Consider the following 11,428-nt stretch of genomic DNA (forward strand, 5'->3'; position numbering starts at 1 on the left):
GTGAAAAAGTATCTAAAACGTAAATTTATGCTGGTTAATTGTTCTCTGTATCTGCCAAACACTTGGCAAAGAAACTTACATCCACAACCAAAGCACAGTTCAGATACAGGGACAACTTCATGGGTTCACGGGCAGTTGAGTGCTGAGACAGTGTATCTAGGAAGACCGCACAACCTCCTTTATTGTAGGTTTGTAGAAAGAGATTACAGTGGCTTTTGGCAGGAACAGTCACACCCCAGAGCAGTAGCTCCTGCATTAGGTCTTGCTTGCAAAATCCTTCAGTCCTAAAAGTGGTTTATAATACAGTTTGTGCTTTTCCCAAAGAAATACACAGGACAGATGGTGGAGACCCTGACAAGAGATTGCAGTTGGCTATGCTGGAAACGAGCACGTTTTCCCTAATCCGTACACAAGTCTGAGCCTTCACCTCAGGGCCTACCCCAAACTCCCAGGCCCATCTCCAAAAGATCTCACGCCCCAAAGCTGCGATGGAACGCACCAAAACGCAACTTTGGGGACAAAACTGCTCCCGAAGGCTCCGCTGCCCAGCCCCGGGGGCAGTTCCGCCCCGCGCTCGGCCCGCGGGGCCGGGCTGGATAAAGGCCGCAGCCCCCGCAGCCGCCTGACGGCCGCGCTCCAACAGGTACCGCAGGGGCGGGAAGCGGCGGGCCCAGCTTCTCCCGCGCCTCTGCTGCCGCCCGCCCCCGGCCGCCAGGCCGCAGCCCCGCAGCGGGCGGGCCGGGGCCGCGCCGAGGCGGCCATGTTGTCGTCCTGCGGCCTGTGGTAACTTTCGGGGAAGTTTCTTTCCCGGCCTCTGGGGGGAACGAGGCGGGAGGGGGAGGGATGGGGATGTGCGGCCGAGCGGGGCAGGACGTGCCGCGGCGCGGAGGCCGCTCGGAGAAGCGCCGGGGGGAAGCGGCCGCCGCCGCTCCACGCGTGGCGTGCCCGGTTGCCGCGGGCCGAGCGGGGGCAGCCGGCCGGGCCCTCCCCGCGGCGCCGCATCCAGCGCGCGCTCGGCGGCCGCGCTGCGCAGACAGCGTAAAGCCGCCGTCCCTCCGCCCGCCAGCGGCTCTCGCGCTACGGCCGCCGCCCCGCCCCCTCCGCCCCACGCCCCGCCTCCCGCCGCCGCTGCTCGCGCTCCCATTGGCCGCCGCGCCCGTCACTCGGCGGCTGGGCCCATCTCGCGCTCCCCATTCATGCAGTTTGGTTGCGTGTTGGTGTATTTTACTGTTTGCAATAAAGAGGGGGGGATTTTTTTTTGTTCAGTTTCTGCTGCAATTAACTCTTGGTCCCTTATACATCTTCTTTTTTTTTTTTTTTTTTTTTTTTGCAATTTTGCAGAACGGTTGAAACAGTTTTTTGGTGGTTGCATTTATTTTTGATATATATCTCTATCTGTATATTTTGCAATCAACTATTAAGGTGCAACTATGCCCAAAAGAAAGGTAAGTACAAAAATTAAAAAAAAAAAAGAGAGGGGGAAGAGGTAGGGAACGAAGGGGAGAGATTAAAGCGGCCTTTGCGAAATTATCTGTTAAAATATTTTGCGCGCGCGCGTGTGTATGTGGAGTGGGGTTTGTTTTTTTTTTTTTTATTATTTTTTTTTTTAATTTTTCGTGCCTGTCTTTTAAAGTAGAGCCGGGACTGGAGGGGAGAGGGTTTAGGGCGTGTTGTTGGTGCGGGTAGCGGGGTTGGGTTGTTGCGGGGGGGAGCGAAGCTGCGAGTTCACTTCGGGCTGTTTTGTTTGCAGAGGAGAAGGCAGAGCGGTGTCTCCATGCTGGATTACAAACAGCCATAGTGCTGCTGCTGCCCCTGTGGAGAACACAGGCTCAGCACGGCGGGGCCGCCGCTCTCCCGCCGCCCAAAAACCCGCTCTCCAAACGCCCCCAAACCCCCTTTCCCGCCCCCCGCAACATTTGAAGGCGGATCGTGTCACCCCTCGGGAGGATTTGTGGCTAAATTTGCTTCTTTCTCCTGCGTTTGCCTTTGTTCTCTTTTTTTTTTTTTCCCTCCCTCCTCTCCCACTTCTTGTCATACCAGATGGTTGTGCAATGGTAATTTGGAGCCATTAGGCGGCGCAGAATTTGAAACTGTCCTTGAAGGAAAAAAAAAAAAAAAAAGAAAAAAAAAAAAAACAAAAAGGCAACACGACGGGAAAGGGTTCACCACCATAATTAGTAACTTTGTGTGTGCGTGTCCCCGTTTTTCCGAGTCCCCCACCCGCGACCCCCGCCCGCCCGCGGGGGCTTCGGCGCGGTCCCGCCGGTCCCCCCCGCCCCGCCGAACGGCGGGGCGGGGGGGACCGGCGGGACCGCGCCGAAGCCCCCGCGGGCGGCGAGCGGTTCCGCGACCCATTCCGTGTCGCCGTCATTGTCCTTGCGCGGGGCCGGCGACGACCTTGTTGTGTCAGGTAATTTGGCGGGAACTTTTTAAACGGCGGGGACGCCTCAGCGCCATGGCGTCGGCTCTGCGGCCGCGGGGCATTGTGGGAGTTGTAGTCTGTGAGGTGTTGGGGGGGTGACCCGCCATGGATCTTCCCTCACCCTTTTTAGCGTTCTGAGGAGCGAATTCCCCTCTTCTCACCTCAGTGTCTCGTTTTCCTTGCAGGCTCCAGCTGAAGGAGAGGCAAAGGAGGAGGTAGGAGCTGCTTCTTCCCCACCATTCCCCCATCCTACTGTGGTTCTCCACAGAAACGATGAGCCCCTTGCATACCCTCAGGGGTTTGGTTTTGAGGTCCCCGGGCCCATCCCTGGGTCTTTCACCAGAGGTGGACACCGGGTGTTGAAGGGGAATGTGTCCCCTTCAGCCTGACAGAGCCTTAATGGCACAGTTCCTGGAAATAAAGAAACTTTATCACCACCTCAGTAGGGTAAAAACATCGCAGCACAGAGCGGGAGCTACTGAACAAAGCTGCACTTTTCGGACGTCATCGCCATAATGCCCGTAATTTCGTAATTCCTAGAATCTGTGTGGCGCTTCGTGGTGTAATGTATGTGCTGCGCAATTCTGGGTTTTAGTTCTGAGAAAGCAGTGCTTTGTGTGCTCTCTGAACATTAGTGACACGTCTTTCTTTACGCAGCCAAAGAGAAGGTCAGCTAGACTATCTGCTGTAAGTATCTTTATTTACTCATTTAATACTATATCACATGGGATGCTAAGTTCTGGGGGATAGTTAGAAACCATTTGGGTGGTTGTTGGGTTTTTTTCCCACCAGTATTATGACAGGTATGGTTAGGGTATTGCAATATTTAAAGGCAAAACTCCTATTCTGTGTTTCCAGTCCTTGAGTATCAGCACATGACAGGCTCCCTTCTAGACATCTTACATGAGATACAACCTAGGCCTTAGTTAAAATTCAGTCTGGACACGTGAGTATCCAGAGTCAAGGAATATTGATTTTAAGATGCATTTGTTCTCTGTAGGTCTTCTCCATACAAATACCTGCTCATAGCGCTATAAATTACCTGCTCTCTCCTTAGACTTGTAGTTTGCCCATTGATTTTGCGGGCCCGACTGTTGGGTAAACTGAGACCTAGAGGGTGTAAATCTGTGTCACGCGGTAGGGTTCAGCCTGAAGTCACAGCCCTAAACAGGCTCTCGGCATCCTCTTCTACAGACGCTTAGTGCACCCAGCCCTTTTTTAAACCAGCTTGGAAATGCCAAGTGGGTAATGGTTGCTATTTAAAAAAGAAAGTACTTAATTTTAGTGAAAGCTAAGATGTGTATTCCTATGTAGAGTTATGTCCAAATGTTAATGCCATTCATTTTTGACACACACTTGCCTTCACAGCAGATGGTGACACCCAGACGCAGTAACGATCTACTTAATACTACTGTCAGCATCTGTACCATAACATGGGTTTGGATAACAAAACATTCTGATCCGTCTCTGACATTTACTCCTTTACACTACAGAATTAAGCAGACAGCTCTGAACTGTTTTATGTTTGAATAGTTCTCAAATGTTGCCAATATACTGCAAAAACATTCATAACATTCATCTGATTCTGTTTCTTATGTATGTTTTGTACAGAAACCTGCTCCACCTAAACCGGAGCCAAAGCCCAAAAAGGCAGCACCTAAGGTAAGTGTTGGAGATCTCTTGAACTGAAGTTATAATTTTCTTTCTCAAGCTGTTTATAGGGGGATAAGAAACATCCACAACAAACCATTTTGGTTTTTCGTATTTTTTTTTAAAGATTTAAGATTGAATTATGTGAGATGAAATAATGCGAAAGATATAATTTTTTCCAATTGCTAGTGAAGGAATGTGGTGAACTGAACAGATTTTTCATCAGTTGTGGTGAGGCTTTACTGCCTGCCTTGCGAGGCTGTTCTGAAGTTTCATATAATGCATTGTTGGGAAAACGATGCTTTGAATAGAGATCAGAGACTCAGTTAGAGAAGGCATTGAAAATCATGCTTTTAATTACAGTTTCTTACTATGTTTTCATTCAAAAGCAATCTCTTCAGTAAGTTATCTGTTCATTGGATTTTAATCACTGGAGATAAAATTCTACGTGCCCGTTAAGTTCTTAAGCTGGATATTTTTGGAAATGTCAAAAATATTGGCATATCTGACAGTGTAGCTAAAGAAGAAACTATTTCAAGCTGCTTTGTGCTTTGGAGCAACAGTTTGGAATTTAAAAGGGGACAATTCTGTAATCCACGAGTTATTTCTTTATAGTCCCTTCCTCTCACAAACTTCCCCAGCAGTCACAGTTTGCAGTGCTTTTGGTTCTTTTTAGATCTGTAAATTATCAGATTGTATTAGGATTTTGCAGGTGGAAAACGACAAAACTTTGGTGTTCTTTTTAGCCTCTTCCCATCATACACTTTCCGTTGTGGTTTTGGATGGTTACGTGGGGAAAGTGCGGGCAAGATGCTTTAGGTATTGAAGGGGATGATGGGCTGGGAAGCTGGAGCTCTTTGCTGTACGTTTAAAAGGCGCTGCAGGTGCATACGGCACAGCAGAACTCCAGAAGATGAAAACTTGCCCCAGGTGGACTGGGAAAATGTGCTGGTTTGTGCTGGAGTGCTGGTTTGAAGCCGGGATACCTGAGCTGCATTTCTGACTCTCCAGAGCTCCAAAGACTGGATCAACATCTGTGCAAAAGGGGATGTAATAAGAATAGTGCAGGCATCTTTAATTCTTGTTTCCCCCGATGCTTAACTTTGCAACCGTCAGGTTCTTTGAGTGTTTTATCTCCTTGGCTATTTTTTGCCCTGGACTCACTGGGTTGTGGAAGAGGGTTTGTCAGAATAGTTGTCAGCTCGTCCCCAGAAGCCAGGGACATCGCAGGACAGAGCAGAGACCCCGGGACGCTCCCTCACAGCTGCGTGCGGCCAGACATGCTCCCTCTGCTCAGTCTGGCTGTGGAAGCCAGTTTCTCTGAATTCTCCTCAAAAACAGGGGCTTTATCAGCAAAGAGTGGGCCTGCAGAGAACTCCAGGTCTGTGGTAAGTGAGGCCTCGTGAGAGGCTTGTCCACAGTGGGCACAGCACCGGAGACGGGGACTCCGAACACCACGTAGCAAAGTTCCCAGGTGGGCTGAAATCCCTCAGCAAGGTCAGTCTGGGGAGAGGAAAGAGATCCTCACCCATTCTGGTGCTACTCACCTCCTGTCTTAAGTTTTCTGCCTTATTATAGAATTTGGTGTTAATTTGGGTGAATTTTTAATCATCAGTATCGTTGAAGAAACAGGTGACTTTGCTCCTCACACTCTGTGTCTGTGTTTACCCTTAGCAAGCAGCTCATTTTTAAGGTGAATTAATTTTGTACACTAATAAGGCGTCAAAATAAGAAGTTACACCTTTTGTAACTTCTAGTCACTGAGACAACTTTATCTTCTGAGTAGAAATATATACACATGTTCAGTAATTATCTGTTTATCTTCACTTACCTGTGAGTAGTAACTTTGCAGATATTTCTGGTTGCTGTGTTGGAATTAGGTTAATCAAGCAAGGAACTGAGCTCGTGTGCTTAGTGCAGCAAGAGGCAGATCCTGGGGAGTGAAACTGAGGAGAGTCGTGGTTGTTACTGTACTGGGTCGGGCTCTGCCCTTGCCGTAAAGAAAACTATTCCTACAGAAGTTGTAGCATCAAGTTTTGCTTTGATGTATCCTGATCCACCTATAAGAAACTGTGCTTGAGTAATAAATGGGAAGCTGTTGTTGTTATTGAAGTGATGCTCCTGGGCCCCCAGCTTGTCTATCACACAAATGGTTTATTATAGGAAGGAACATTTGTGGCAGGGAAGGGAGAAAGTCCTTTGACTACAGCTTGGTTGCAGTTTGCTAAATAGGCATTAATAGCACATCTGAAGTATTGTGGTATTTCCACTGGTTGTACATGTTCTTTTTGTTCTGTGGTATGTCTTTCAGCAGCACAGCAGAAATACAGGCCAGTTCAATTCCAATATTTTTTAACTAATTTAATTGAATGCCTATTAAAAACTGGAATTCTTTTAACCCCGGCCATGGCTGCTTTTATATTATGCACTTCCCAGTAGCACATTCAGGACAGAACAGAAGGAGAACACTTCTCCTTAGAAACTTTCATCCCATCTTTGTCAATAAGAAGTTCAGTGGAGAAGCAGATCGTGTAGATGGTTTTGGAGTTGAGAATGTGTGTATGCAGATGTATGAGGTGGAAATTAGTGTTCACCTTATCATGGTCTGTTTTCTTAACAGAAAGAAAAAGCAGCAAATGATAAAAAGGAGGACAAAAAGGCAGCAACAAAAGGGAAGAAAGGAGCCAAAGGCAAAGATGAAACTAAACAAGAGGATGCTAAAGAAGAAAACCACTCTGAAAACGGAGATACCAAAACTAATGAGGTACTTTAGCTACAGTAAACACAAGAATAAACACGGATGTATTGATAACACATCTGCAGGAAATAAGGATTGGGCCTCCTTGTCAGAGGGGGGTGTTTTTTACTGCCATCCCGTAAAGAGAGACCAGCTGCAGTGTCTGCGCAGGGCAGCTCCCAGGGACGGCGCGAAAGAATAGCGTTCTCCTTCGGAATCATTCCTGCTGCATGCCAGAGCCCTTCCACAGGTGGTCTGGGCTGTCCTGGTGTCCCTCCTGGGGTTGGCACAAGTGCAATGCAGAATATTTGGGGAACAATAGAGCTCAGTAAGATTGCTCTCCAACCCCGAGCTGGCTTCGCGTGTCCTCTCTGGGCTGCGGGATTGCTCAGCACGGGCTGGGACTGGGCCAGAAATCTGGTTTTAAGTTTTTACACAATTCTTTAAAACAATTCTTCGCCTCAGAACAATTCAACGAGAGATCTGCGAAATCAAGTCAGTCTTGTCTTTTGATCTACGAGCCTGTTTCTTATAGGTTATTACTCTACCAGCTCCTTACTCAAGAGCTGCTGTTTGCCAGGAGTAGCTACAGGCTTCAGTCGCCTCCTGGTGACCTTCTCGAGCAGATTTCTTGTTGATAGTAGAAGCACCACATTTTCTACGAGCTCCCTTTGCCCCTGTAGGCTCAGACTAGCCTGTGGTGCTTTTGATTTACAGTGATCTCTCTTCATGTGTTGAGTTTCATTATCCACTTAGTGGGTTGTCTGTTCTTTCATTTTTAAAACTAATTTGGGAGCTTCTTTGCTAAAAATCAATATGAGGCTAATGTACTTGAAAGGATCTGTGGTAGGAGCTTTGTGATTTTGGTATGTTGACTTAAAAAGTAATAGCAGACGTTTATATAGAAAACAGGTGAGAACTGATTTCCCCAAAGTTTGGACAATAGACAAGTATCGCACGTCTATGTGTAATTCTTACAATTCCCTGTGACTTACAGAGATGAGGACTTGAACTTTCCCTAGCATATGATTAATCGAAAATGTGTTCTCAACTTCCGCCTCTTTGGAGGCACTTAACTTTCCAAAATTAACTCCATAATTAAATAATACCTATGTTTTAATTTTCAGAATTGCCAGCTGACGTGTTGTTGTGTTGATATTTTTGGTAGTAGCTGTGCATTTTTGTCTGTGCACACAAAATGTTGTCTGTGCGCTAACAAACTAGTCTCTCTTTGCTGCTCACTAGAATGGAGTCCGATTAGCATTACCAATAATATTTCTGTTCTTCCCAAACATTTTTCCAGGCACCAGCTGCTGAAGCATCTGATGATAAGGAAGCCAAGTCCGAGTAATGTTCACCCTGCCCTGTATCTCCATCATTTGGTATCCGTACCTCCATGCTGTATTGTTAACAGAGAGGAATATTTTTATCAACTATTTTATAAATGCAGGTTTTTTTAGCATGAATTTAATTATGGAACATCTTCATCTCGGTTACTTGGGAATTAAATCCCTAACAAACAAAACAACAACAAAAAAAATCATTGTTTTTAAATTTTGTGATTGTAATAGTTTGTATGGTACATGGAAAGAATAAGTGGTGGTAGCTTTTGACTTCTGTCAGTGTGTCCCTTTTTGTGTAAGTCATGCTTACAGACTTCAGATTTTAATTTTTCCCTTGTATGTGTTGTATGGTTTCTTAAAGTGGGGAGGTCTCAAAACAAATAACTGTGTTAAACATTCCAGTGGTTCTGTGGGTTGCTTTTATAAAGAAGGTGAGCTATTTTCATGAAAAACCTAAGAGCTGGAAATCTGTTGTTTCCCAAATGTAATTTTATTTTGTCAGTTTTGAAAAAAAAAATAAAATAAATAAAAGTGTAATCATGTTTTTAAATGAAATACAAACATTTCTTTTAAAAGGGCAGGTTGGTTGTATGTACCCACTGTTAGGAATTTTGCTGGATTTATCTTAATAAAAAAGACTCCTCAAAAGCTGATTGTGGTTTGTTGCTTGTGCTGCAAACGTGCTGCTGGAAGCTGCCGCGTTCCCGAGGAGCGCTGGGCCGTGGTGTGAGAGCCTGAGCCCCCGCTTCTGCTGGGGAAAAAACCCAGATTTTGGGGCAGCCTCTGCGCAGCCAGCGTGGGAATAGATGATTTCAGAGGACACGTGCCGGTTGGTCATTACACCTTGAGCATCCTAGCTGTTATAAATTCTGAAGGGTATTGTCTGACTTATGTGCCTGTTGATTATGATTTAGAGGGGAGTTCTTCCCTCTTGGAAATATTGCTTTAAGACTCCCACGTTTCTGTTAAACCCTTCACGGCTGAAATCATGGATGTCAGGATGATTGTAGTCCTGGTTAAAGTGCAGACTTGAACAACTGTTATGGTTTTCTTCTTTAAACACGTGTTACAGAATGTTTTCTTGGGCTCGCTTTGCTTCTCCTAGCACGATAACACCTATGTGTACAGAAGTGCTTTCCTTTAACATGAGCTTCATTTTTCTGGGAAATGACAGCTAGACTAGACAGTAGTCAAATGGGGGTCTAATACTGGTTTTATCTAGCCTGCGGTTTGTTGCTACAGCTATTCTATGCAACTTCCTCAAGGGCATTTCAATTTTTCCTCCTAAAGCTTCCTTTTATATAAAGTCTCTTCACACTTATTACCAAATACATTATATATTTAATAAGAAGAAAAACGCCTGCAATGCAGAAACCTTATCTTGTACATTAAATTGTTTCGCAGCCCAGATACGTGAAATTCCAAGAGCTCGCGTATTTGATCTCATATCCAAAACCTAACTTGGCGTCTCAGTGCAGTGTCTTGTGTTAAGTGTGTGTTGGGGGATCAGTGCCCCAGGGCACTGGCTACCGGATGATGTTCTAATGTGGATTTAATTTTCAAGGGCTAAAGCACGAGGGATTTTTATTCCTCCTGCACCACTTTTTATTCTGTAGAACTGCTCTATAATCACCAGGGTTAACTGTGCTACATCTTCCTATGGTCTTTCTGTGATTCTGTGATTCCTCAGCAGTGGAGGGGAGAGAGTTTTTAGGGGCCTTTTTCGTTGCCTTTTTCCTCCTGGAGTTGTTTCCTATCAGGTGCACAGGTCAGCGTTGGAAAAACTAAAGCTAATTTAGTAAAATCAGGGCAATTCTGAATGTCCCAGTTTGAAGAGGACCCAACAATAGTTCAAATGTCATCTTGATACTTTTACACCTAAAAGTTACTGAATTTTGGCTGCTTTTGCATAAGAAAAAATCACTAGCGAGCCCAGCAGTGTGCTTAGGACATAGGACAATCATTTTTAGGGTCTGACTGAGGTGAGCTCCTCCAAATCTCGGTAGCCTGGGACCATTTCTCTTTGGCGTTATCCTCTCATCACAGTGCGTTTCAAGCGTGATCATTTAAGTAACAGCAGCCGCTATGAATATGGTTGATATTTTCTTCTTAGCAAAGGGCTCATCCATTTGCCAAGGTATAATCAGCCCGTCAGATGCTAATTGAGGTCGTTCTATATGTCAAGCCGTGTTTCTCCATTTTAATACTGAGGTTGTTAAACAAAAGCATACAATTGAGTGTTTGGTTTTGTTTAGTTCTTCCTCGTCTAGTGCCAGGGCAAGAGTTGTTCATAATTCTATAACTATTGTTCTAATCAGATTCCTGTTTCAAATAAGTACAGAAAATTGCTTAAGAGCTTTGCAAGCAAACCTCCTCGCTCCAATCCCCAACTTTTCTGAGCAATGGGGCACTGAGCAAGTTGCACAACTGAATATATCGCCTGTCTTCTGCCAAATCCTCATGTCCAGGCACTAAATCAAAGCTCCAGGCAGCTCACAAGCTTTGCTTCAGTTACGGTTGACCAAAAAGCCGAGGTTTGGAAGGGAGAAAGCCTTTTCGGAGAGCAATCAGCTGGGTGTATCTGCTTTCAGGTGGAATATGTGGAGAACCTTCCTTCACGGAGAGTGCAAGCGGCAGATTCTTGCCTATTCTAGTGCCAGTTATGACAAATCAATAGGATTGCCAGGCAAACAAAATGAGCTGCAGGAGCTCAATTATCACAACGAATAATAACAATTACAGACCTTCCAAGATGTGATGTGGTGAACGGATTCACGAGTCTAAAGATACCGAGGGTTCTGAGGTGGCATGATGATATTTTTAGCTGGAGGAAGAGATTTAAAGCGAGTGCGGCGCCAGCTTGCAGTGGGGAGATGCCCTCGTAGCTCAGTTATCTACGTCAAGCCATTGCCTTGGATTTTGCAGTGACACCTGGTGAAAGGAGGCGATATTGCTGGTCACAGTGTTGTGCATATTCCTCGTCGTTCGAGGTAGTTTGACAAGCCTCACCTGGGAGTGTACAGATACAGAGACAAGGTTAATACAGTGAGGCAACAGTGAGCGATGACCCTGTTGCAGTGCAACGCTGGAGGGATCACATTAATTTTATTGCTAAGGGGCTCATCATAATGATTTTATTCAGCGGGAGTCACTGGACAAAGCAAGGCTCTGCGCTAGGATTTTTGTTTTATCGTTCTCTTGGTGCATCAATACCACTTGTGCCAGGACTTTTGGCGCGGGCTCTAGCGCAGCACGGGGCTGAGGTGACTTCAGGAT

The 11,428-nt window shown here is 45.8% G+C and overlaps 1 protein-coding gene across 3 annotated transcripts; it reads left to right on the top strand.

The window, feature by feature from the left end:
• Positions 1–575: 575 nt before the first annotated feature.
• Positions 576–8,800, top strand: LOC102089087 (non-histone chromosomal protein HMG-14A). 3 transcript variants are annotated; one of them, XM_065077932.1, is made up of 7 exons: positions 576–643; positions 1,342–1,445; positions 2,608–2,637; positions 3,080–3,109; positions 4,034–4,084; positions 6,693–6,836; positions 8,113–8,800. In XM_065077932.1, exons 2-7 carry the CDS (start codon positions 1,431–1,433, stop codon positions 8,158–8,160), a joined length of 318 nt encoding a protein of 105 aa, XP_064934004.1. In that variant the 5' UTR covers positions 576–643; positions 1,342–1,430; the 3' UTR covers positions 8,161–8,800. The 3 variants fall into 3 exon arrangements, with proteins under 3 accessions (XP_064934004.1, XP_064934003.1, XP_064934005.1); XM_065077931.1 differs by lacking the exon at positions 576–643 and adding an exon at positions 719–783; XM_065077933.1 differs by lacking the exon at positions 576–643 and adding an exon at positions 1,142–1,213.
• Positions 8,801–11,428: the final 2,628 nt, after the last annotated feature.

The sequence above is a fragment of the Columba livia genome, chromosome 12 (genome assembly GCF_036013475.1).
Source record: "Columba livia isolate bColLiv1 breed racing homer chromosome 12, bColLiv1.pat.W.v2, whole genome shotgun sequence".
NCBI classification, from domain to species: Eukaryota; Metazoa; Chordata; class Aves; order Columbiformes; family Columbidae; genus Columba; species Columba livia.